The sequence below is a fragment of the Schistocerca gregaria genome, chromosome 7 (genome assembly GCF_023897955.1).
Source record: "Schistocerca gregaria isolate iqSchGreg1 chromosome 7, iqSchGreg1.2, whole genome shotgun sequence".
Lineage (NCBI taxonomy): Eukaryota > Metazoa > Arthropoda > Insecta > Orthoptera > Acrididae > Schistocerca > Schistocerca gregaria.
In genome coordinates, this window is record NC_064926.1 from 518,415,564 (window position 1) to 518,443,433 (window position 27,870).

Below are 27,870 nucleotides of genomic sequence, written 5' to 3' on the forward strand. Positions count from 1 at the left end.
CGATCAGTTCTGGGAACGATACTACAAATAGTTAGCTGTGATTCCACCCCGCGAGCGAGACATTCCGCCTTCACAAACTCCGCCAACCGCCTGTACGAACTGAGGATGACCTCTGAACCCAGACGGCAGGAATCATTGGTGCCGACATGGGCAACAATTTGCAGTCGGGTGCATCCAGTGCTCTCTATCGCCGCCGGATGAGATCCCCCGGCAAGCAGACAGAGTGAACACTGGCCTTCTTCCCCGACCTTTCCGCTATTTCCCTAAGGGGCTCTATTACCAGCCTAACGTTGGAGCTCCCAATAACTAATAAACCCCTCCCCCCGTGTGCCTGGTCGGACCTTGCTGAAGGAGCAACCACATGTCCACTCACAGGCAGAGCGGGCGATGCCACACGGCCAGCCTCCACATTGACCCTCCGCCTCGTGCGCCGCGAACGCCGCTGAACCCGCCACTCCCCTTGAAGAGAGGGTGGCCCAACGGCGCCCGGTACCCGCGAAGATGTCTCGACAGCAGGGACAGTGGGTGAAGCATCTAACACCTGGGATCTACCTCGCGACGCACCAGACTCCCCACTGCCGCTACACTCTGAGGCAGCAGCCTGAAGACGGTTGACCGAGGCCATCACCACACTCAGCTGTTCGCGAAGAGTGGCCAGCTCCTCCTGTGTCCGTACACAGCAGTCACACATCCTATCCATCCTAAGGAATCAATTTACTGAAGAGATTTAATCAACCTTTAACTAGACTGCTAATTCACTAAAGGCGGCTGATTATTGAGTAAACTGCCATTGCTAACCACCTCTTGTAGAAAACAATGAAAATAGCATTACCTGTCTCTGGTCTGTATTGAAAACAAACACTAGCACTACTGGCACTATGGTTGACTGAAGGGACTCTCTCTGACTGTATTCAAAACAAACACGAAATCTATGGAACACTATTAATAGGACTCGACAATCAGAGCTTCCTTTAAGCAAAAACACACGGAAGAAGAAGCGACAAGTAAGAAAAATACAGTTAATACTTAAATTAACGTAGCTCACTGCACAGCAGACGTGAAGCAGACGGCGGTTAGGGCGACACAGGATAGATTAAATACAGTTGATTGTAAAGCATTCATTGCTGTCAGAAGTAGTTTACTCTGTAGTGAAACTGAATTAGATAGTTCCTGCTAAATAGTATGGGTAGAGGTTATAATTGACAAACGTACTAAAATATTAATAGGATCGTTTTACAGACCCCCCCCCTTTCGACTCAAAGATATAGTTGCTGAAAAGTTTATAGAAAACGTGAGTCTCATTTCAAATAATCACCCAGATCATGCAATTACAGTCGTTGGTGACTTCAGTTTACCCTCGATATGCGGCAGGCGTAGAACGTCTGTACTGAGTGCTTTCTGATAAAATTATTTTCAATAATTAGTTTATGAGCGAACTCGAAGCGTAAGTGGTTGCGAAAGCATACTTGACCCTTTACCTCTCAGCAACAAATATTCCTGGACAAATAGGGAGTATCGTGACGAATACAGGGATTAGCGACCACAAGGCAGTTGCAACTTGTCTGACTAAGGTAACGCCTACAACCGTCAAAAAGAAACACAAGGTACATATACTTAATAAAGCTGATAAAAATGCTCTTAACGCCTTTTTAAGAGGCATTCTCCATTCCTTCCGATCTGATCACGTAACCGTAAAAAAATGCGGAATGATTTCAGAGAGATAGTATCGACGGCAATTGAGAGATATACACCACATAAATTAGTGAGTGATGGTAATGATCCTCCATTCTACAGAAAATGGGCCAGATAGCTGTTTGCAGAAGCAACACAATCGTGCCAGATTTAAAATAACTCAAAATCCCCAAGATTGGCAACGTATTCCTGAAGTTCGAAATATAGGGCGTACTTCAATTCGAGATGCTTTTAATAATTTCCATGACGAAACTCTGTCTCGAAATCTGGCAGAAATTCCAAAGAGATTCTGATCATATATAAAACACATCAGCGGCAAGACTGCGTGATAAAAATGGTAAAATCACTGATGACAGTGCCACTAAAGCAGAGTTATTAAATACGGTTTTCTGAAAATCCTTCACCAAAGACGACGACGTAAATACTCCTGATTTCCAATCCATAACAACAACCAAGATGAGAAGAATAGAAGTATATCTCCTTCGTTTAGCAAAGCAGATTAAATCACTTAATAAAGGAAAGGCCTCCGCCCAGATAGTATATCCATTCGGTTCCTTTCACAGCAAGCAGATACAATAGCTCCATATTTAGCAATTATATACCACCACTCGCTCACAAAAAGTTCCGTACCTGAAGACTAATAAATTGCTCAAGTCACACCAATACCCAAAAAGAGAAAAAGGAATAATCCGCTGAATTACAGGCCAATATCATCAACGTCTATTAGCAGTAGGATTTTGGAACGAATACTGTGTTTGAACATTATGAATTGCCTGGAGAAAAGAATTTATTGACACATAGTCAACAGGGATTCAGAAAACATCATTATTGTGAGACACAAAAGGCTCTTTATACTCACGAAGTAGTGAATTCTACCGTCAGTTGATGTCGAATTGATTCGATATTCTTAGATTTCCAGAAGGGTTTCGTCGCCGTTCCTCACAATCGTCATCTAACCAAACTTCGTGTCTATGGAATATCGCCTCAGTTGTGTAACTGGATTAGTGATTTACTGTCAGAAAGGTCACAGTTGGCAGCAATAGACGGAAAGTCGTCTAGTAAAACATAAGTAATATCCTTCGTTCTCCAAGAAAGCGTTATAGGCCCTCTATTATTCCTGATCTATATTAACGACATAGGAGACAGTATTCTCGGGACTGAGACCTGGCTGAACCCTGAGGTAGGAAGTTCTGAAATCTATAGTGAGGGTTGGAACGTGTATCTGAAAGACAGATTAGACACAGTAGGAGGAGGTGTCTTCATTGCATTTTACAAAAATATTGTGTCTACTGAGGTCAAAGTAGAGTGTGATTGTGAAGTTATCTGGACACGTTTAACAGGGCTAGGAGAAATAAATTTAACTGTGGGGTGTTATTGCCGGCCACCAGTTTGCAGCGTAACAGTTCTAAAATCATTCAAAGGGATTCTACATTCCGTATTGCAGAAGTACCCCGATCATGCTATATTAGACGGAGGCGACTTCATCCTACCTAGTATAGACTGGGATGTCTATGCATTCATTACAGGTGGTACAGACAGGCCGTCTTGTGAATTACTTTTGAACACATTATCCGAAAACTGCCTTGAGCAGCTAAATCGACAGCCAACGCGTAATGGAAATATTTTAGATCTGGTAGCCACGAATAAACCAGACCTCATCGACGGTGTCAGTGTTGAGACAGGGATTAGTGATCATGATATTGTCATTACGACTATGGTTACGAAAGTTAAAAAGTCGGTCAAGATGCCTTGGAGAGTATGCTTACTAGAAAGAGCAGATAAACAGTTGTTAGCATCCCATTTAGTAAATGAATCGACTTCACTTACTTCCGGTACGATGGACGTGGAAGAATTATGGGCAAATTTTAAACACGTTGTAAATCACGCATTGGACAAGTATGTGCCGAAAAGGTGGGTTACGGAAGGAAAAGACCCACCGTGGTTTAACAGCGTAATTCGGAGAATGCTCAGGAAGCAAAGACAGTTGCATTCGCGGTACAAAAAAGATCGGGAGAATGCGGACAGGCAAAAGTTACTAGAGATTTGTGCTGCTGTAAAAAGAGCGATGCGCGAAGCATACAACCACTACCACCGTCATACCTTAGCAAACGATCTTCCTGAAAACCCAAGGAAATTCTGGTCTTACGTAAAATCGGTAAGCGGGTCGAAGGCTTCCATCCAGTCACTCGCTGGTCAGTCTGTCCTTGCAACAGAACACAGCAAAACGAAAGCTGAAATTTTAAATTTAGCATTTTTAGAAATCTTTCACGCAGGAGGATCGTACAAACATACCGCGGTTTTAGTCTCGTACAGATTCCCGTATTGAGGACATAGTAGTAGACATCCCTGGGTTTGTGAAAACTGAATGGGTTGAAAATAAATAAATCGCCATGCCCTGATGGGATTCCAATTCGGTTTTACAGAGAGTACTCTAGTGCATTGGCTCCTTACTTAGCTTGCATTTAGCGCGAATCTCTGGCCCAACGTAAAGTCCCGAGCGACTGGAAAAAAGCGCAGGTGACGCCTGTATATAAGAAGGGTAGAAGGACGGATCCTCAAAATTACAGACCAATATCCTTAACACCAGTTTGTTGCAGGATTCTCGAACATATTCTCAGTTAGAATATTATGAATTTCCTTGAGACAGAGAAGTTGCTATCCAGGCATCAGCACGGCTTTAGAAAGCATCGCTCCTGCGAAACGAAACTCGCTCTTTTTTTCACATGATATCTTGCGAACCATGGATGAAGGGTATTAGCCGGATGCCATATTCCTTGACTTCCGGAAAGCGTTTGATGCGGTGCCCCACTGCAGACTCCTCACTAAGGTATGAGCATATGGGATTGGTTCCCAAATATGGGAGTTGCTCGAAGACTTCTCTAGTAATGGAACCCAGTACGTTGTCCTCGATGATCAGTGTTCATCGGAGGTGAGGGTATCATCTGGAGTGCCTCAGGGAAGTGTGGTAGATCCGCTGTTGTTTTCTATCTACATAAGTGATATTTTGGATAGGGTGAATAGCAATGTGCCGCTGTTTGCTGATGATGCTGTGGCGTACGCGAAGGAGTCGTCGTTGAGTGACTGTAGGAGGATACAAGATGACATGGACACAATTTGTGATAGGTGTAAAGAATGGCAGCTAACTCTAATTATAGATAAATGTACATTAATGCAGATGAATAGGAAAAAGAATCGTGTAATGTTTGAATACTCCATTAGTAGTGTGGCGCTTGACAAAGTCACGTCAATTAAATATTTCGGCGTAACATTGCAGAGCGATTTGAAGTGAGACAAGCATGTAATGGCAGTTGTGGGGAATGCAGATAGTCGTCTTCGGTTCATTGGTAGAATTTTGAGAAGATGTGGTTCATCTGTAAAGGAGACCGCTTATAGAATGCTGGTGCGACCCAATCTTGAGTAATGTTCGAGCGCTTGGGTTCCATATCAGGTAGGATTGAGGGACGACATAGAAGTAATTCAGAGACGGGCTCCCAGATTTGTTACTGGTAGGTTTGATCATCGCACGAGTTTTACGGAAATGCTTCAGGAACTCGGGTGGGAGTTTGTAGAGGAAAGGAGGCGTTCTTTTCGTGAATCGCTACAGAAGAAATTTAGAGAACCAGCATTTGAGGCTGACTGCAGTACAATTTAACTGCCGCCAACTTACATTTCGCGGAAAGAACACAAAGATAAGATGAGAGAGATTAGGGCTCGTACAGAGGCATATAGGCAGTCGTTTTACCCTCATTCTGTTTGGGAGTGGAACAGGGAGAGAAGATGCTATTTGTGGTAGTAGGTACCCTCTGCACGCACCGTATGGTGGACTGCGGAGTATGTATGTAGATGTAGATGTAGTAGCCCTCGTAGATTACTTGCAGATGACGCTGCTATTTATCGTCTTGTAAAGTTATCAGATGACCAAAAGGAATTGCGGATTTACTTAGATAAGATATCCGTATGGTGCGGAAAGTGACAGTTGGCCCCGAATAAAGAAAAGTGTGAAGTTATTCACATGAGTACTAAAGAAATCCGCTAAAGTTCGATTACGCGATAATATGAGGACTGTAAATTCAACTAAATATCTAGGGATTTCAATTAAACATAAACTAAATTGGATCGATCACATGGACAATGTTGTGGGCAGAGCCAACCAAAGTCTGCGATTCATTGGCAGAACATTTAGAAGCTGCAACAGGTCTACTAAAGAGACGGCTTACACCACGTTTGTCCGCTGTATTCTAGAGTATTGCTGTTCGGTGTTGGATGCGCATCAGGTGGGACTGACGGATGACTTTCGAAAAGTTCAAAGAAGGGCGGCTTGTTTTGTATTATCGCGAAATTGGAGAAATAATGGCACAGACATGATACGTAATTTGCAGTGGCAGTTGTTGTAACAAAGGCGTTTTTCGTTGTGACGGGAATTTCTCATGAAATGTAAATCACCAATTTTCTCCTCCGATTGCGAAAACATTATGTTCGCACCCACCTATATTGGGAGAAATGATCATCAGTATAAAATATGGGAAATCAGGGGTCGCTCAGAGAAATTTTATTGCTCGTTTTAACCCCGCACGTTCGAGAGTGGAATCGTAGAAAGACAGCTTGAAGGTGGTTCAGTGTTCCCTCTGGCAGGCACTTTATTATGAATAGCAGAGTAATCACTTGGATATAGATGCAGATGCAGATCAGTAACGTCTCACAACTGCTCAGGTTAACAGGGTAACTGCCAAATGTGTCTTTCCCCTGGGTCTGCAGCTCGAAGCGTCGAGGTGCGATGCTGGTCCGGATACCTTACCAGATAGCATGTAAAATGGGATTTCACAAATCACAACAGGCATACATTTTCAGGAAAACCCATTGATGCGTTGTTCTAATAATTAAATTTAATTACAAATAATTAGTACTTAATTAACATGAAATGCACTAAAACTTCAAGCAAATCGACGTGGTTTTTAAAATTATAATACCTCTCAAATGTCATAAAATGAAATAATATGCCCAGTGGTGATTGAAATATATATTAAAAATTGTGCCTTAGTTGGAGTCGAATCGTCAAAACAAGGATGGTGCCCCTTCGTGCCCACACTGACGTGTTGACCAAACCAAAAGTTCTACTGCCACCTCCGTATAACATGTTACTTTTTGAATCAGGATTCACAGGATGGGGGCTGTGATGGTATCCATGCGTCTGGGTAATATTACTCAGTAACATGGTCCATCAGGAGATAGAAAGTGGACGAAAGCGATCGAAGGGTAGCGGTTGTAAAGAAAGAGGAAAAAAGTGCCAAGGAAAGGGCCAAGGGGGAAAAAAACATCTGCGACAGTAGGACGGGTATTAAGGGCAGTATCGGCTTGCTATCTGCGACAGTGCATGCAAGGTGTGGTTACGTTAGTGCGAGGTATCGTGCATCGTTACCTTTGTCGTTGCGGAAGCTCATTGCGGGGCTCTCTGCAGTTGCTGCGTCCCTGCAACAGTTCAAGGTCGTTATACATTAGCGGGCGATTGGTCACAGATCGGCTCACAGACAGTGTAGGGTGTGTGTGTGGCTGGTTTGCGTGCTGTGTACAGTACGGTTTCCCTGCGTTTGCCTGCATCTGGCGTTACCAGTAGTAGCTGTGTTGCAGGAACTCGCCAGTACTGTCGTGTTAGCGTGCTATGGACCATAGATGTTTAGTTCCTTGCCAATTGCGTCTTTGGGCTCTTATGCCTCCATCTATGGTTGTGATCGTAGTTACCCAGAGAAAGGATAAACGGATGGCACGAGTGTCTTGTGTTATTGTACAGTCGTGTGAAGAGATTTTAGAATCCCTGCAAAATGGTATCTAGCCGATATTCCCGGTGAAAGTCCGCGATCGTTTGTATCATGGAGCGTTGCTTATGATTTTTAGTAATTTGTTCTGTATGAGCTGCAGACGGCGCAGGCGGTGGGCGCAGCATATCCCCAGACAGGGGCTGCGCACGTCATCAGGGGTGGAATAAGTGTCACGTACATGGACTTAGACATCCTCCTATTGAGTGTGCTATTCCTGTTTAGCATAAGCTAGGGTTGTTTGAGCCTCGGGTTTTCTTTGTTCCGCCTCAAGGGCGTTTGTTATACGTTGCTCGAACGCCTACAACTTTTATTTATCTATTTGAAATTCATTTCTTCGTTGCATTTGTTCGGGGTGAATGTCCCATGACACCCGTTGGAGTCCGTTGATGATCTATTCACTCATTCTTTTTTATTACAGAGGGGCAGCTAAACCTCTGACCAAACACGCCGAGCTACCGTGCCGGAGACCACTCGACCACGATCAACTCTAACGTTCAGTATCTACACACAGATACATCAGTTACATAATAGAGATTTTCTCGGAATTGCAGATGTAATGCACCTCACTACTTGGGAGTTGAGTTGTTTTCGTGGCCTACTAAATATGTACAAAGTCTGGAGCAAATCTGTGACAACAACGTCGTGGCCTTCCCTAGTGACACTCTTGCTCCCTGGCCACTGATTACATGAGCCACACTGCACTCGCGGCAAGCCTCTCTCATATCGATTGCTGGAGACGTTCCAGGTGTGGCTCAGTAGACTTCAAGATTGAATGATGCCATTTGTTACGTGTTCGTAAACTACAACATGGATTTCTGTGTCACTAGACAGATGTACTTACATATTTTATTATCTTGCGTGTGACTTACATACAGTCATTATAATAAGAGTTTTCTGAATGACATAGATTTGTGAACCTCAATATCGTGAGAATATTAGGGCAAGGTTGTGCGTCCATAGCTGTTGGGTTACTAATCACGATACAGGGCAAAGCAAGCGGTTACACCAGTTGGTACACAGCCGGATCGTAGAGGGATGGAAATCTTTAGGCAACAAAATAAGAGCATCTTCTTCGTGCTGTACGTGTTTTTCATTCCAGATACGAGTTGGAATGTGTGTGTGTGTGTGTGTGTGTGTGTGTGTGTGTGTGTGTGTGTGTGTGTGTGTGTGTTGTGTGTGTGTGTATGGGACTTAAATGCTAAGGTCCATCAGTCCCTAAGCTTACACACTAGTTAACCTACAGTATCCTAAGGACAAACACACACACCCACGCCCGAGGGAGGACTCGAACCCCCGCCCGGACCTGCCGCACAGTCCATGACTGAAGCGCCTCAGACCGCTCGGCTAATCCCACGCGGCGAGTTAGAACTGGCTCATAATATAAGGCGTAGTCAAAAGGAAAACGGAAACGATGGGAAAAAAGTAAGTATCCTTTATATCATCGTATAGCGTCATAACTATTAGTACATTTATTCCTTTATAGAAAAATGTTTGCGGTTACTTAAGGAGCTATGACTTTAGCCAGGAGTGCACTGTCTCGTCCGAAGCAAACTGACGGCCGCGAATATCTTTCTTCATGGTTCTAAGAAATGGAATAGCATGGGGGGACGTCTGGGCTGTAGTGAAGATGTGTAAAGGCTTCCTAGGCAAACTTCTTTAGCGCAGTAGAAACAACTTTGTCAACATGTGGACCCGCCCCCAAATAGGATTTGCTTGTGAATGCGCTAATAACTATAAAAAAGACTAATTCCGAAACTCAAGGCATATATAGGCAAAGAGGATCTGACATCCACGAACTAAAAGAAAAGGTTAATCACTTTTTGAAAGCTACACAGACGACCAAATGATAGAAGAAGCTAAAGTGGAGGGGAGGGAGTTACCAGCCTCTGATTGGCTGAACTAAACGTCCGCTTTGGGAGCTACTTTGGAGATGATAACACCGAAACTGACACTTCTTCCTGAATGTGCGAGAATTCACCACCGACACTGGCGAGCTGTCTGACGTGATTGACTTTAGTGGTGCACAACGTTGGTCAGATTCTCTAGCTGTGTGTATTACATTTAACCATTTTTTATTTTATTATTTTTTTTCTTTTTCTTTCATTCATTAATCGACCATCTGACTAGACTGATGCGACCCGCCATCAATCCCTCTCCCGCACCATCCTATATTCTTCAGAGTAGCACTTGCCGCCTACATCATCAACTACTGACTGGATGTATTCCAACCTCTGTCTGCCCTACATCTTTTACTCTGAGCAGTTCCCTTTCGAACCAAGGGGGTTATTCCATGCTGCCTTAACAAATGTTCCCCTGTCATTCGTCTCCTTCCCTTCACAGTTTTCCTGCGTTTCTTCGCCGATTCTGCGAGGAACCTCTTCTTCCTTATCTTACAATTCCACCTGCGTTTCAACATTCCTCTATAGAACCACATCTCAGACGATTCGATTATATGCTATTACGCTTTTCCCACCATCCGTGATTCACTACCATAGTACGTTGTGCTCCAAAACCACATTCTTAGAAATATCTCCATCGTATTAATGCATATGTGACTTCTCTTGACCGGAAATGTCCTCTTTGCGTGTAATAGGCTTCTTTTCATGCCATCCCAGCTTCGTCGTCACGGGTTATCTCAATCAAAAGTGGCAGAATTCCTTAACTTTCTCGCACAGGAGTGAGTCTTGCCGCTGAATTATCAGTGTCAGCATTGTTTTTTTGTCGGATATAAAGAGAACAACGCTATCACTGAACTGCTCATACTTTCTTATTTACAACAAATCCTGCTCCAGTTCTGCTGCTGTTGATGTTACCCTATAGTCGTCTGACCAGAAATCCTTATCTTCTTTCCATTTCACCTTACTGATACTCACAATAAGTATAGTGAGCCTCTGAATTTGCCATATTAGATTTTCTTGTATCCCTACCCCATTCAAACTTCTGACATTCCACGCCCTCATTCATAGAACGTTGGTTATTCAATCTTTATCTCGTGGTCATCTTCTCCTTGGCAGCCCTCTCCTGGGTACCTGAATGGGGAATTAACACGGAAACTTCAGCCAGTGGAGCAATAGTTACAGGCCAGATGTCTTGAACATACACATTACGTGTCTTTAACGTAGTAATATCCATTGCCGTCTACAACCTCATGCTGTTGATCACTGCTGATACTTTCACATTTTTGCGTCAGTTTCTAACACCAAGTGTAGGAGAGTGGCTAGCATCTCTGTACTTACGCTTTCGCCAAGAACAATAGGTGGCCTAGAAAATATAGTGAAATAATTGATGCAAGAAATAAATAGCGCTTCCTAGAAGTTAGTCAATAATTTATTGTACTTGCAGTGTGACAAGTGTAATGAAACACAAGCTTATCCCGAATCGGCGTTGTTTATTCTGGGTTGGGAACCCGTTGATGAGACTGAAGTACTTATTAGCTTTTGCAAAAGTTCCGTATGCTGTATGCACAGTCTTTTGATGTATGCTTTGTGTGACAGAGCTCAGAGGTGAGGACGTCGGGGAGAGGTAGGAGTGGGAGTAGTGGTGGGAGGGGTGGGGAGGGGGGGGGGCTTCAGGTTGTGCTTGGGCAGTACAAAGCAGTTCCCAATCCGGTGGATTCTGCAAGTTACGGAATCTGAGTGCACAAACACGACATAACAATGGATTTCTTCTTCTTCTTCTTATCCTTCTTCTTCTGCCAGTCCAGAAGTAGGCCTTATGTCCTGTTCCGGCCACACCATCTCTTCTTGGTGCTCCCACACGACTGCTCGCTACAGGACTATATTCCATTGCTCGCCCAGGTATTCTTTGAGGTAACACGCAATAGTGCACTTTCCAATCCTATTTGGTATGACTACGCTTTTGTTAATGGCAATGACACCAGTTCTTTTCTTATTTCTTCATTTCTCATCCTTTCTTCTCTTTTGCAGCTCTTCATTGACCTATGGAATGTCGTTTCTGATATTTGAAGTCGTTTTAGGCCTTTTAGAAATACATGGCACTATCCACAGTACTGTTTGGTCAACGACTTTTAAAACAACCTCTATAATGACAATAGATAGTAACATTATTTAGGTTTTCAGAAATTACTGCAACCAGTCACCTTTTATGTAGATGTATTTTATTTAACCATGACCGGTTTCGAGCTGCCTAGCAACTCAACATCAGATGGTATATACATTCAGGGCTTTTTTGTACCCATTGTGTGGGTGGTTGAGTATCTGTGGCTAGATAGAAACGAGAACAAATAATCGCTACATGTGGTACAGTAACACGAAATATTTGCAGCATAACTTATGTTTAACGTATAAGAGCAAATAATCACTACATGTGGTACAGTTACACGAAATATTTACAGTTTAATTTACGTTTTGAGGTGTTACTTACAGATAAATCTTTCTGCAGGTATATATATCTCTTTTAGGAGGTATTCTTGAAACCATTGTTGTTCTTGTTTTTCACAATTTCACAGGTTAAAACTTTCTCTAGATGTATATTACTTTTATGAGGCACTGTTGGAAAACATATATCTTGTTTTTCGTAATCATCGCTGAACACACTTAGCCACAGATACGAATACAGGATTTACACATTATAAACAAGCCAATGATTGCAATATAACTACAGTATCAAAGATTTCAACTTGACCAGAGACATTATTAGTCATCACTCACACTGACAAGAGATATGTCTTTATTACATAGAAAATAAATGTAAATTAGCTTAAACTAGTAAAATGTTTATTTATAAATTAACTGTGCAATTTTAACAGGTATATAAAACTAAATTTTTTACATTGTATTTCAGTTACATTCAAGATTATTGGTATTGAGAGTAATATGACAGCTAATTTCTTGCTCCTTACATTGGCTGATCTTGGCATATGATGTCTGGGATGAGAGGGTTGATGGTTAACTTAAAATATTAAGTAATGCTGGTATTTGATAGGGTGTGGAAAAGGAGTTGGGGGTGGGGGGGAGGGGGTATAGGAAAATAGAGAGGGGGGGGGTTTAGAGGGTGATGTGGAGAGAGAAGAGAGCTGTAGGGGGGGGGGGGGTGAAGGGGGGCGGGGGTTGAAGGGGGGGGAGCTGAAGGGGGGGGCAGAAGTGGTAGAAGCTTTTATGTGTGTGTGTGTGTGTGTGTGTGTGTGTGTGTGTGTGTGTGTGTGTGTGTGTGGGCCATTTTGTTTCTGAATGACTGTTTAGTTTTTTAAGTTCAAAGAATCTTTAAAATTCTGAAAGAAGGAGTTATTCGCCAATTCTGTCTGCTCATTTAAAATGGCCTTTTCACACCACAGTCGCAGTGTTCCACATCCACAATGGATAAAAGTAACATTATTGTCTTGCAATAATTTGTGTAGCGCCCACCCGACTTACTTCGGGTGTTTCAACGACGAGTGGGGTACAGGTGTGGTGACGTGCCGTGCAGGTGGCGTGGCTGCGGCTGCTGTCGGACCGCGTCAGCCTGCTGACGGTGGGCGACAGCGCCTACAGCGCCGACCCGCGGCTGTCGGTGCGCTTCCAGTACCCCAACAACTGGCGGCTGGCCATCGAGCCGGTGCGCCGCCAGGACGAGGGCGCCTACCTGTGCCAGGTGGCCACGCACCCGCCGCGCCTCCTCGCCGTCAACCTCACCGTCATCGGTGAGCAACAAGTACTCTCTCCATCCCCAATCGCTGCAATACCTACCACCTTCCAACTTGTCCCCATCCGCAGTAGCCCGACACTGCGCAACACTTAGTGTGTTCTCAGCTGTGAATAAAATATTCCCAATTTTTAAACTACGACAATAAGAAGCTATATTCCCGATGATGATGGCGGGGACAGTTTCCGAAACCTCAGGGGTTTCGTTCGTAATGATGTAATTTGAAACCGGTTATAGTCAGGCAGCACACTTTCTTTAAAAATTAATCAATCCTTTGCTTGCTTAATGCCGTATCCCTTATTTTGTCCTGTCTCGTGCTTATCCTTTCATCACAAGTACCACATCCTAAAATCTTCAACGATCCATTATGTAGGTATATTCCAGTCAGCCTTACATTTTTCCCATCCTCTACTGCTCTTTTACGCTCCAGGTTTACTATTCATCTATGTTGTAGCAGTAGTCCAAACAAATTGCCGTTTGTCGTGGTAATTGTTGTGAATGGAACATCCTCCTCTAGCATTATTTTTCATCGACAGTAGCTGTCGGCAGGCCGCGGTGGTCTCGCGATTCTAGGCTCTCAGTCCGCAATCGCGCAACTGCTACGGTCGCCGGTTCGAATCCTGCCTCGGGCATGGATGTGTGTGATGTCCTTAGGTTAGTTAGGTTTAAGTAGTTCTAAGTTCTAGGGGACTGATGACCATAGCTGTTAAGTCCCATAGCGCTCAGAGCCCTTTGAGCCAACCAGTAGTTGTCGTTACCAGTATTATTTTTCGAATGTTGGATAGGTCAGTGTTATCTCAGCTGCTTTTCTGAAAAGTTACATACAGTTTTATACAAAATATGTTATTTTTCAAGCTAAAATTTATGAAAATGAATTACTTTATTTTCCATGTTAGGATGGTTATTCGGAAAGTAAGAGATGGTTCAGATGGCTCTAAGCACTATGGGACTTAACATCTTAGGTCATGCCCCTAGACTTAGAACTACTTAAACCTAACCAACCCAAGGACATTACACACAGCCATGCTCGAGGCAGGATTCGAACCTGCGACCGTAGCAGCCGCGTAGTTCCGGACCGAAGCGCCTACAACCGCTCGGCCACTGTGGACGGCCCGGAAAATAAGGAACGATCGGTCCCAAAATGGAAAATACAGTGAAAATCTGATGAAGCTTTGCAGAGATGCATCGGGCACTGTGTCTAGCACGCCCGTCGATCGCATATGTCGCTCTTTTCAGTTTTGAGCTCAGAATGAGAACTTAAAGATGGCTAGAAATTAGCGTCTTCCGCCAAGTGTGAGGGGCTGGCGAAAGATTTAGCCTCAAGCTATGCAATCCATATAATATAGCAGTCATGCGGTTCGTTCTACGTTACAATTCTCGGCCGCACTCTGCAGGGGCAATGAAGATGCTCCTGCAGCGTTTTCGATGGAACGTGTTTGATTTCCCTCAATACAACCCGTAATTGGCTACCCCTGAGATTCATGTCTGCTCAAATGCACCGCTGCCTATGAAGACAATATTTTGACACAGACAACGAGCTGCAGTCCTGAGTAGAAATTTGTCGAAAAGCACTGCCGGCTCTCTTCAGTAACGTGGGAACTGAAAAGTTGGAACAGCGCTATGACAGGTTTCCAAGTCTGAGCGGCGACTGTGTGGAGAAGTAGCTCGAAGGTGTAGCTAACCCTTGAAAATAAAACAGTTTTCATTGTCAGTGTGGTTTCCATTTTACGACCTATCGTTCCTTACTTTCTGAATAGCCCTCGTACAATCGATAAGTATGAATGTACAGTTAAAATTATTTTCTAAGAAATATTTGAAGTTCCGACTTATTTGGCAAACTTAAAATTTCTTTTATTAATTACGCTAGTCTAATACTGATTACTACCTTTATTTATGAAATAATAATCAAAATTAATAAAAATTCTTTTATGAAGAAAAATTGTAAGCCCTTGGGAATATGGTTACTACCGCAGAGTGAAGTAGTAGTAAGGATGCCTCTGATGTGATCGGAGGAATTTTCGTATCTTGAGCGAACAATGAAATTTTGCCTTTGTTAATGTGAAAATTTCGAGATACTGTCTGATCAAAATTTGACAAAACATATTAATGTAAGAACAAAAATTCTGCAACAACTAACTTCAAATTTATTCAGATTTACTTAGATCAATTCATCCATGAAGAGAACTTGGAGAATTTTAGCTTCAAGAATCAGATCCGTAGACAAGAAGAACTGGAGACAACTCCACACGGAAAGCTGAATGTTCGAAAGATCTGCTTTTAATGTGTATATGGTGGAATTCTTCGTGATTTATAGTATCAACACATAACAGAATAATTCGTATTCCAGAGAATACAGATTCTGAAAGATGTCAGTTTTACGCAGTCATAGTTTTAAAAACCACGCTTGGAAAATACGGAAAAAAATATTTTTATGTGTTTTAAATGCCTTGTACGAGCCGACCTCCAGGATCTCAGCACCAGAGCAACATGAGAAATCTAGAGGCAATACAGACCCTACGACTGGTGTTAGACTGAAACAAACTTACGTTTACATGTTACTTTCTCCCAAATTCTGAAGATAGCAAAGATAAAATGTAGGGTGCAAAAAGTTATCTAAGACTTGTGCTGAAATTAGCTTGCAGCTGTAACAGTTGTAGAATATAAAATAGAAAGAGTAGTTAAGAAGTGAAGAAGGCATGGTTGCAGCTTAATCCTCATCAGTATATTGAGCAAACAGAACAAGAAATCAGGGACATGTTGGTGTAGCAGCACGCTCAGCGGGAGGAGAAGATGAGACAGACGAGCATAAAATGCTTAACGACCGTGGGAGTTGTGTCTTTTTTTATTTTGCTGCTCTTAACTTTTTTTAGGGAAAGGTTAGGCTGCACCTCACAAAATAGATCACAATCAGTTAAAATACAGTTACACACTGATGAAAGTTTACACAACTCACAGACAAGTTGCACACACAACATCCTTTGCTTAGGTCACTGATGCCTGCGGTGACAGGAACGGCATCCGAACGGAAAGTGATATGCAATAAATTGGCAAAATTCCTGAGTAAAGTGGATCCCACACTAGACAGAATTAAGCTCAGTAGAAGAAAAAAAAGTTAAATAAACCAATAAAATATTTGGGAAGGGAATTAAACGTCACGGAGAAGAAACGAAAACTTTAGGGTTACTATATGAAACTGTAATTCTGATACAGGCGGCAAAGGGCTTACAAGATCGATTGAACAAGATGGATGGTGTTTTGAAAAAAAGATTATTAGGTACCTATCAGGAAAAGTAAATAAAGAGTACACTCTAAGCACATATTCGGCTTGCCAATGACTGATGGATTTGCGATGTCTTCCTGAGAGATGTCGTGCCAAATTCTGTCCCATTGACAGATTACATTGTCAAAATTCCCTAGCTGGTTGGAGGGCCCTACTAATAATGGCCCAAATGGAGGAGAGATATGGCGACATTGCTGGCTAACGCAGAGTCTGGCAAGTACGAAGAGAAGCAGTAGAATCTCTTGCAATGTGGGTGGGAGAGCATTTTGTTGGTGAAATGTAAAGCCAGAATTGTTTGCCTTGAAGGGCCACAAAACTGGGAATAGAATATATATCGTCGACGTACCTCTGTGCTGTAAGGGTGTCGCGGATGTCAATCAGAGGGGTCCTACTATGAAAAGAAATGGTACCTCAGACCACCGCTCCTGATTGTTCCGCTTATGGTGGGCGACAGTCACGTGTCTGTGTGACTGTCGCCCGCTATAAGGCCCGACATCTAAGAGTGATGGTCTGGGGTGCCACTGGCTTCCATGGCATGACCCTCTTGTTTGTCATCCGCAGGACCCCTACAGTACAGCACTACATCAACGCCCAGTTTTTTTGCCCTTCACAACAAGCCATCCTTGGTTCACATTTCAACATGATAATGCTCGAACCCCTACAGGGCGAGAGTTTCTACTGCTTCTCATCGTGCTTGCCAAACCGTACGTTGGTCCGCGAGATCGCTGGATCTCTCTCCATATTTTGCAAGGCCCTGAAAATATCGTTGGATTTTGACGATCTAACTTGCAAACTGGACAGAATTTTGTACGATAAGTGTCAGGAGGACTCCTAAAACTCTATCACTCATTGCCAAGCCGAATAACTACTTGCACAGTGGTCTCAAGTGGACCAGAGCGTTACTCACTTGCCTACTTCCTGAAGCTCTCCTCTCTTGAAGAGCTGGTTTTCTTTTCTTTTGGAGTATAACTCAACTGTATTAATTGAATGCTACGGATTAGATTACAAAGTAGCACACAAAATGAGTACATGCTTTACTCTACTTGAGGACCAAATTAACTGACAACGTTACAAGTACTGTAGATGTAAAATGCAATCTGACAACAGCAGCAAAACCGTCTCTGTAGGAAGAGCAACGTGTTGACTGTTAACAACGAATATGAATTGAAGTGTCAGGAAATCGTTTTCGAAGGTTCAAGTTCAGTAAAACTCTCTTGTTCGCAACAGAAATTTATCCATGCTGGCAACAGTTGACGTCCGTAATCCTATGGGTAAAGCTCAGACCACCGCCACTAGCCGCCATCATGGTGATTACGCTTTAAAGAGGGTCTAAATTATATACCGGACTCGGTTACGAGCCAAAATAAACTGATGTTGCGATCGAGATTATCACTTTATACCTATATCTGTTAGCGCTCTATTGAGGGAACATTTTCTACAATTTTAAAAAGCTTTCTGATGTTTTTTATCATGAAAGCGAAACGGGGACGAAAATCCATTCACTCAAAAAGCGAATAGAAACTTTTCAAATGTGGCACTACATAAGAATTTGAAGATTATATTGGCTAATTAATGAACAGTAGATAAAAAGAATTGGTAAGACATGAAATTTTTTTGTACGCTTTCACGAAAAGAAAGGATCAGTTGATAGGACACGTCCTGAGAAAACGAGGAATCTTCGTTTTGTAATAGATTAAGGTTCTGTTGAGTGATGGTAAATCTTTAAAGGGAGACCAAGACTTGACTGTAGCAAATAGGTTGAAACGGCTCTAGTGATGCAGAGATAGAGAGCCTGGCACAGGACACGCGAGAGTGGAGAGCTACATCAGACCAGTCTTTAGTATGAAGATATTTGATGACTGTGGAGCTGTTTTGTCGAACAGCTTGTGCCAATCTATTTCTGATATCTTTCTTGCTTCTGCCAAAATCTTATTTTCTAGACCGGAGAGCTTTTCCACTTTTTGTACTATTTTGTCCTTCCAAATTTCGATGTTAGGCATATAATTATTTTACTTTCTAATTCTGTGTTAAGTTTGCAGTCCATGCATTTAAATAGTTCTTTTCGACTGCTTTACACCCGACCCAGATGACAATCTACGAACTAACGAGCATGTCTGGAATGCTCTCGATTGACGTATTTCTGCACGTCTTCAAACCCCTACAACACTTCAGGAGGTCTGACAGGCACTGGTACAAGAATGGGAGGCTACACCCCAACAGCTGCTCGACCACCTGACCCAGAGAATGCCTACCCAATGTGCGGCCTGTGTACGTGTGCATGGTGATCATATCCCATATTGATTCGGGGTACATGTGCAGGAAGCAGTGGGGTTTCGTATCACATGTTTCCAGAATGAGATTTTCACTCTGCAGCGGAGTGTGCGCTGATATGAAACTTCCTGGCAGAATAAAACTGTGTGCCCGACCGAGACTCAAACTCGCGACCTTTGCCTTTCGCGGGCAAGTGCTCTACCAACTGAGCTACCGAAGCACGACTCACGACCGGTACTCACAGCTTTACTTCTGCCAGTATCCGTCTCCTACCTTCCAAACTTTACAGAAGCTCTTCTGCGAAACATGCAGAACTAGCACTCCTGAAAGAAAGGATACTGTGGAGACATGGCTTAGCCACAGCCTGGGGGATGTTTCCAGAACGAGATTTTCACTCTGCAGCGGAGTGTGCGCTGATATGAAACTTCCTGGCAGATTAAAACTGTGTGCCCGACCGAGACTCGAACTCGGGACCTTTGCCTTGCGCGGGCAAGTGCTCTACCAACTGAGCTACCGAAGCACGACTCACGACCGGTACTCACAGCTTTACTTCTGCCAGTATCCGTCTCCTACCTTCCAAACTTTACAGAAGCTCTTCTGCGAAACATTCTGGAAACATCCCCCAGGCTGTGGCTAAGCCATGTCTCCACAGTATCCTTTCTTTCAGGAGTGCTAGTTCTGCATGTTTCGCAGAGGAGCTTCTGTAAAGTTTGGAAGGTAAGAGACGGATACTGGCAGAAGTAAAGCTGTGAGTACCGGTCGTGAGTCGTGCTTCGGTAGTTCAGATGGTAGAGCACTTGCCCGCGAAAGGCAATGGTCCCTAGTTCGAGTCTCGGTTGGGCACACAGTTTTAATCTGCCAGGAAGTTTCGTATCACATGTGTTTCGGGACGGTTTTCTCAACTTGTCACCAATACCATGGACTTAGAGATCTGCGTCGTGTGTGTTCCCTCTGTGACTATGCTATTTGCGCCAGTTTTGTGTAGTGTCACGATGTGTGGCACAACATTCTGCTGTTATCCTTAAATTATGAGCATAAGTGTAGATGAGTCCAACAAGAACTAAAAATAAAAAGAGTGATTTCGCATCCCGCAACCATGCTATGAAGATGCGGCGTGACCACAGCAACTATCCAAATCGTAACACTTACCGCCACTCTTTACAAAGTACATAAACTAACATCCATTGATATTGAACAAAGGGAGTCTTTCTTTTACGACAAAATATAGCTCTTTCTGTATCAGAAGTATGCAACATCTGTATGGAGGCATGTGTTGTATGGATGAAGGATCAAGCTGAGATCCTGGAGATTGAGAAAGCTGACCATTTGTCTCAGGACGCAGCGATAAACGGAATCCTAGCTGATGATTTCACTGGTGGTTAGAGATATTGCCAAAACCAAATGGAACAAGGAGTGGGAGACAAAATTTCTGCATAAGGGCATTAGGTCCAAATAAATCCATCCATTTCTACAGAAGGCCCCAAGTGATGCTAAAAAGTGGGCTATGAAATCCAACACAACTGACTCAGACAGAGGATTGTTGCGAGGTAGAGATTCCACCACGGCTGCCGCCACTCCAGCTGATTACGGAACTGCTCCGTATGCATCAAGCACTTTCTTCTCATATGTTTATCCTCATGTATATGATGAATTTAGGCATTTACAAAGTTCTAGTGGAATTTGTTAAGGAAGTTGGAATTAAATAATTGTGACTGTTGACTTTGGTTGTGCATCGTGTGTGTGTGTGTGTGTGTGTGTGTGTGTGTGTGTGTGTGTGTGTGTGTGTGTGTGTGCCTGTTTGAAATCTGATTCTTAGCTTAACGGGCCGAGGGATTTCTGGCTGTATTATTGCCTTTGAACTGTCCATCACGCTATATTTTTGGTTATGTACATTAATCACCAAGGAATTGCAACTTCATTTTTTTTTAAAGACATTGTATGCTTTGACTGACTGTATGGGTATAACCGAAGGGCAATAAATAAGCAATATTAACAATTTTATGTGTGTGTGTGTGTGTGTGTTTTGTGTGGCGCTCAACGACGAGGTTATTAGGGGATACGAAAATTAGTTGAAACAAAAGTGATTAGAGTAGAAGAAAACATCATGAGACAAAATTGCACTCTCCCTCTCCCTCTCCCTCTCTCTCTCTCTCTCTCTCTCTCTCTCTCTCTCTCCCAGTATGACCCATGATTACCCAGAAAGAAGTTCAAATCCTGGAAGACATGTTAAAATGGTCGTATGTTTTAGGACTCTCAACTAAAACACAAGTAACACAAGAGAAAAACTGGAACAGATTGTCAGGAATATGTGGCTGGATGACCAATTGCAAAAAACATGGATATCCAGCCATATCATAACACATACTTGTTTTTTTTCCCATTCATAATTACCCTTCGGTTTTGTAGATGTAAATCACTCATCAGGCTCTGCATTTTCTCCCCGATCTCCTAAGAATTGTCTTATTCCACCTTATGACTTGGAAGACTTTCTCTCTGTATGCAAAAGCCAAGAAGGAATCGTCAGTTTTCCTTTGCTATGTGTCTCAGTACTAAGCGCAATGTCGGAACTGTTGTTTTGGTATCCTTGCTCTTCCTGAAACCAGACTAATGTTCGCACAATGCGCGTCCAAATTCTCTGTCTAATCTTGAATTAATTTTTCTGATCACGAGATTACAAGCGTGGATTCTCAGACTAATTGCCCCATAGATACCATAAAACTCAAATCATACAACACATGAAACATTTGGGTATAGGGCTAACGGTACTATTTCATTAACAGTTTCTGATTATTTTCTATGCTTACAGAAAGAATAAAACTAAAATAGAGTTTTAACAGCGGAAAGAAGACGGCTGGAGAAGAATTTTAATTGCATTTATGGCAATGCAGCAAGCTTTTGAATGTAATTTGACTCAATGTTGTGTATCTGATAGCTGGTTAAACGAACTTTCTGACGAATTTGGATGATTTATTTTACTATCATTTAAATATAACTACTAACAATGCGTGTGCAAAACTCTGAACAACTACTTCATTGCCAAGTGTTACACAACAGCACTTCTTTTGTACCCAAAGATTAGATTCCATTTACTGTATTCGCACTATAACGGGGTGTCATACCATCCGATTAGAAAAAGAATTCAACATTAAGCTATAAGTAACTTTGAAGAGCTACATACATAACTTTAAAAACTAATCATTTTCTTTCTGCAGTTAGAATATACACCTTACATTTAAAAATTTGCGCTGACAGATTGTAGCTCATTAATAAAACTACTTACATTTTTGTGCATTACTCGCTTAAGATGAACCTCCCTATTCTACACTGGGTCTTTAGGGTCTTAAGTTCTTAGCTTGGGTAAGAACAGTATAATCGTGTAGCTTTGTTCGACACATAATGGGGCGTGATTACTAACACGTCCTTCATACTCAAGTAATCATCGTGGTTTAAACCTAAATGCCTGCGTCTTTGTTCAGTTTAATTAATGTCCACCGTCAGTTAATGAAACATGGTTGCTGTCTATGCTAATGAATTTGAGAGTCAATTAAATAGTATAATCGAGATGTAGAGTAGTCAGACGCTTTATGTATACAGCCGTATTATGAATATCTGAACCAATTCTGTGCTGAATTTTTTCAACAGTCAACAGTTACTGGACAACAGTAATTTTAGCTTCTTAGTGAAGTTTGTATCACAGCAGTCCATGTCAAAACTTGTTAACTTATTTTGATAAATATTGTCTCTTGTGATAAATGAAATAATTCCCACAACAAAGATCTGTGAAACGCGGATTAAGGCACCAGCGATAAAGCCGATGCAGTTGGATAGAAGATGGGTTTGCTGAAGAAAAATTACTTCTTTAAACTCTTTCTTAAGGGTACAGTCGTATCTGCGCAATATCGCGAGTACATTCACGCAAGACACTCATCTGATAAGGGAGTGCAATGCTATCAGGCGTTAATAATGCCTGCAAGCATCTGATACCGTCGCAGACAAGGAGTCATGTCACGTGCTATAAATAGTGAAACTGAAACTACGCAATAATGAGTACTGATAGTTATCATTAATACAGTAGAGATTAGAAGTCTTCTTGCAGTGAATGAAATATAAATAATTTGTATAGTAAGAGGACATGAACTTTACACACTAGCAGCTGAGCGAAACTATTTAGTTGTCGCCTGTATTTTCAACGGAGATAACTTTGCGACAATATGCGCAATATATAACGTGAAATTGTGCGTAATCGTAGTGGCAGCTACAGTGTTACTACATCAGACGACGTTCTGCTCGCAATCGCATCCGAGCTGCCAGCAGCCCGTTTCATTGTACTAGTTCGTCTGGGCTCCTAGGATCATCTGCTGCAGCCCAGATATCACAGCAAGCTATATCGTGGTTAGGCATCACTTCCAGCACCAATCAAATTGTAATCCCACAGCACAGGCAGCAAGCATCGAACCCATAAGCCGCTGCTGTAGCTCTTAGCAGGCTCTGGCCAATGAGTTCCTCCCACGTACTTCGAACATTCAGGATGACTATGACCCCTATGATGAACATTTGCCACTCGATTATATTAGATAAAGATAATTTATGTAGATGGCTCGTTAGACAGTTTAAAACAACAGAAACATGCACGGCTTTCTGTTTCAGTCATATTCGATCCATATGGAACTTGCTCTCAAAGGTTACTTTAGACAAGTGAGATTAGTTTTCGACGGATGGAACTTGTCCAGTCTGTGCACTGTTATAGGTTTACAAACACCTAATCATAACGTATAGGCTCTTACGGACGGCAACTGCGTTAGTTAAAACTTCCGGGCTCAGAGGCCGTGGTCGATCTGTAAAACTTCTTCTTCCTGACATTTCGTTGCCTGCTGAGGGCAGCATGTTTCGAGGTGAGTCAACGACTAGCCGCCGGACCGTGTAGGTCCCTTTTATATAGAGCGCATAGAGGGCACCATCATTCGTCACGTGAGGCCGACTGTAAGTCTATCTCTGATCTAACGTCATTATTCTCCACTGAAGGTAATCGATTGTCACATCGTTGGTGCAAAGTCAACCGCCATATCTTGCATAACCTTAAGCCTTCCTGTTTTCTATTAAAATTATTGTGCAGTTTCTGGATCTTTATAGCTTCCCTATACATATTTGCATTATAATGTGATGCACGTTCGTCTCAATAAATTTTATTTAATCTATTATTTAGCATATGGAATTTAAGTACATTTCAGTAATGGATCAAGTTATTCTACATTACATAGCATTACATATATTCAGAGACAAACATCTGGTCCTTGTATATATTCAATGGATTTTTGGGATGCCATGAGGAATTCTTCCCTGCACTGCATTCTTCTCTGATGTGTTGGATGGTTTGCTTAGGGGCGCCGCAGTCACATGCTGGCGTAGACACCTAGTCCCCAGTGTTTCTGCACATATTTCATGCCCAGTTCTTAGTTAGTTCAGAGTTGACCATATCTTGTGGGGCTAATCAAACTCGGGAACTACCTCAGTAATACAAGATATTAGGTGGCATGTTGTTGGGGCATTTTTGAGCCATTCTCTTCTCCGAGAGTTGACGTCAGCCCCGGTGAGGCTGTCGAGAGCAAGAGGAGGATGTATTTAACCAAACCTCTTCATACTCAGATCAGGTATATCGATTTGTACCGGTTGTTCAGAGTTTTCTTCGATCTTATTGTATTCCGTGACAAAGGCTGCTACTCGTCATGTTTTTGGGGATGGTATATGACTCAGGACATATAGACATATTTTACGTATAGACCTAACGGTTCTTGAAATAATTAGCATGGTGTTGTTACGTTCAACATGAATTTTGTTCGCATGGCTACTGTTTAGGCATGCTAGTGTACGGTACTATGCCGCAGAGTACACCAGGCTCAGCCCAGATGTCATCAGGGTTGTGGCCGTTCATCCCCAGGTGGTTCTATAGAGTTTATGAATGAGGTTGTTTCTTGTTCTCACCTTGGCAGCTGTTCTTGTAAGGTGTGATTTAAATGACAAGGTTCTATCTAACGTAACCCTTAGGTACCTTGGCGAATTGTTATGGTTGAGGCGTGTGTCGTCAGAGTATATTTTCAGAACTCTGTCGGATTCTCTGTTATTTAGATGATAGCAAGTAATGCCTATCTTTGTGGCATTAGCCAAAGCCCCAGTTTATGGAAGTATGCTGTCAGGGCAGACAGATCGGATGTCAGGGTTTCTTCTATTGTATCAAAATCGGTGCGTGTTGTTGCAATGGCCTAGTCATGAGCATCGCCAAATTTTGTACAAGATGTTTCTGGCACGTCATCAATGTATAGACTGAAAAGCAGTGGGTATAATACGGAGCCTGGAGGTAAGCCATTTTAAAGGAATTTCTGGATACTGACTTTGTTTCCAACGATGACCTGGAATTCTCTGTTACCAATCATGTTGGCAATAAGTTTTGTCACATTTTGAGAGGGAACTATTTTCATCAGTTCATAGTGTGTCCTTGCCTCCAGACATTATCATCGGCTGCTGACAAGTCAATGATCGCCACAGATGTTTTTAGTTTCTTTTGGAATCCCGCTTCAATATGTGTTGTAAGCACAGCTTCTGTTGGGATGAAAGCCAGCTTGATCTACTGGGATGGCCTTGAGTATTGTCTGACCGATCCTGGTAAGCAATATTAGATCCAGAAGTTTGTGCACTAAGCAGTGCTATGGGCCGGAAGTTCTGCAGAAAATTTCCTGGTTTTCCTGGCTTTAAAAGGGCGATTATCTTCGCATATTTAAGTTCTTGGGGTACGTTTCCTGCCTGCAGTAGTGATGTGAAGAACTTTGCTCACCGTATTTTCGTATGTTGGCCAGACTTGATAAGAAACACTGGGAGGATATCATCTGAGCCGGGGGCTTAACCTGTTTTTGTGTCCTTTATTCCTGCCGAGGTGTCTTCGTGGGTGATGTCGCATGAATATTTAATGTCAACACTGGCTGTTGCTTTTAGCTTTCTAAGTTCATGTTCGATGTGTATTGTTGTCTGTCGGTGGTTCACACCTTTAGATGTTTTAACAGTGTGCAAAGTAATTTTGTTAGGTGTTGTGGAGTTTTCTTCTCGAGTGATACGCCTAGCTCCTCACAGTTTTCGAAGCAGGGACCAAGCTTTTCTGCTGGACACTTTAACTTCTATAGCCTGAGTTGTGCTCATCCACTTCTGTTGTCGTGCAGTATCAAGGCGGTGTATGATTTCATCTGCTATTTCTCTGTCACCGCTGCTTTGGTAGTCATTATACAGATCTTCACAGTTCTCGTAGCATCCTGGAATATATTCTTGCAGTATCCTATAGGTATGTGTTTTTTTGCTGTACTGGTGACTGCTCCCGCAAATCTTTTATAGCAATCAGCATATGGAGGGATCCATCCCAGGCATTTGTCGAGGTCTTCAAGTAAGCTTTCCAATCCGTTTTTTGTAGGTTCCATCTGGGTCGAGGAGTTGAGGTTATCAATGGAATACTTGTGCCGATTTCTACTTGGACTGGACGGTGTAGACTGTGAGGGAAACCTGGCAGAACATTTAGGCTTGTGTTGACCAGCTGGTGATTTTCATGATCTGTGATAAAGCGTAGGTCTGGGTCATACTCTCGTTTCCCGGAAGGAACCGCCATATTTAGCATCGAAAATGAGGTGGATGTTGTTTTCGTCTGTCCAGCTTGCTAAGGCTTCACTATTTGTATCAGTTGTTCTGTATGGCCATAGCGTGTGGTGGCTGTTAAAGTCCCCTACAAAGACCGTGGGATGGCGGTGTGATTGGAGCACATCTGCTGGCCATGCGGATCACGGTGTTTTGTAAATGTTACTTATGACCAGCTCACCTATTTTGACTATCACAGAATGGATATTGTCATTTGTGGAAGTGGATAGCAGGTGAGCGTTCTCTGTTGCATTTTTGACGTATATGGCTACTCCATAGAGATGGTGATATGTTGTGCTAATGATATGGCTTCCTGGTATTCTTCGTTATCCGTAAGGGGTTTCCTGTAGGGCAATCACGTCAATGTTGTGAAAAACGTTCGAATAATTTGGCATTTAGTTTTATTAATGCCCTCAGTATTCAGTTGGCATATTTTAATATTTGCTCCAAGTTTCCTAGATGTTTGGCCCTGAGAAGGGCTTTTGTTGTGACTATGAGACATTCGCTCTCGGTTATCTACTTCCCGAACAACCAGGAGATCTAGAAAGATTTGCCTTTTTAGCACCACCCAGGGTCACGTGTGGAAAAAATTTCAGGCTTACACCCACGAAGGTGAAGTAACATCATTTCATGATCACCGTCTTTAAAAACATGTTCCGCTACAGCTGATCTGTCGGTATGTATTAGTCAACAGTTCCTTTCGAGTTTCGTTAAGCGGATATTGACACTCATTCTCGTTGTCCCAATATGCAATGCACTCACCGTGAAGAAAACGTATGGTTTCTTGATGCACTTAAACAGTATTAATCCAAAGACAAAATTTACTATGAGGAAGAGAGAAATGCACAAACCAAGTATTGGGTGTATCATTAATCAAATGGGCACATGGGAGTCAAGGGCATAAAATGTATAGAAAAGATACATACACAGAACAATACCTCTACAAGGATTCGAACCACCATCCCAGGCAGAAGAGAGGTGTCATTAAAAGATTGGTGGAAGGAGCTAATAAGATCTGTGCGCTAGTTTATTTTCAAGATGAACTAAATCATTTTCGAATGGCTTGTAAGAAAAATGGATACGCTGACAACGAGATCGATTGAGCACTTCATCCCAGAAGAAAATTGTCTGACATCATGCAGCAACAACAGCTGGAACATTTTTTTCTTCCATTTATTCTCAATATTACAGACGGTATTGTGAAAGTTATGGCCAAGTTTCAAGTTGAAACAATCTTTAGACTCACCAAGAAGGTTAGTGAGTGTTTAAGATCGCCGAAAGACGCACAACACCACTTAGCAAACTCCTGGGGTGTATGAAATTCCGTGTAGTTGTGGAAAGGTTTATATTGGAACAACGAAAAGAAGTGTCATTACTCGCTTAACCAAACGCAAAAGGAACTGTCGAATAGGACATACCGACAAATCAGTTGTACAATTGTAGCAGAACATGTTTTTAAAGACGGTGATCATGAAATAAAATTTAGTGAGGCGAGCGTGATACCCA

General features: G+C 42.5%; 1 protein-coding gene and 1 non-coding gene across 3 annotated transcripts in view; one reads left to right on the top strand and one right to left on the bottom strand.

The window, feature by feature from the left end:
• Window positions 1–27,870, top strand: part of LOC126282013 (zwei Ig domain protein zig-8-like) — a 1,268,067-nt gene that overhangs the window by 1,188,919 nt on the left and 51,278 nt on the right. For both annotated transcript variants that reach the window (XM_049981405.1, XM_049981404.1), the window contains one exon: window positions 12,930–13,143. In XM_049981405.1, the coding sequence (XP_049837362.1) occupies window positions 12,930–13,143 (214 nt within the window). The remainder of the gene's footprint in view (window positions 1–12,929; window positions 13,144–27,870) is intronic.
• Window positions 19,143–19,217, bottom strand: Trnaa-cgc (transfer RNA alanine (anticodon CGC)). Its single transcript has one exon. It is a non-coding gene; the product is annotated as a tRNA-Ala (tRNA).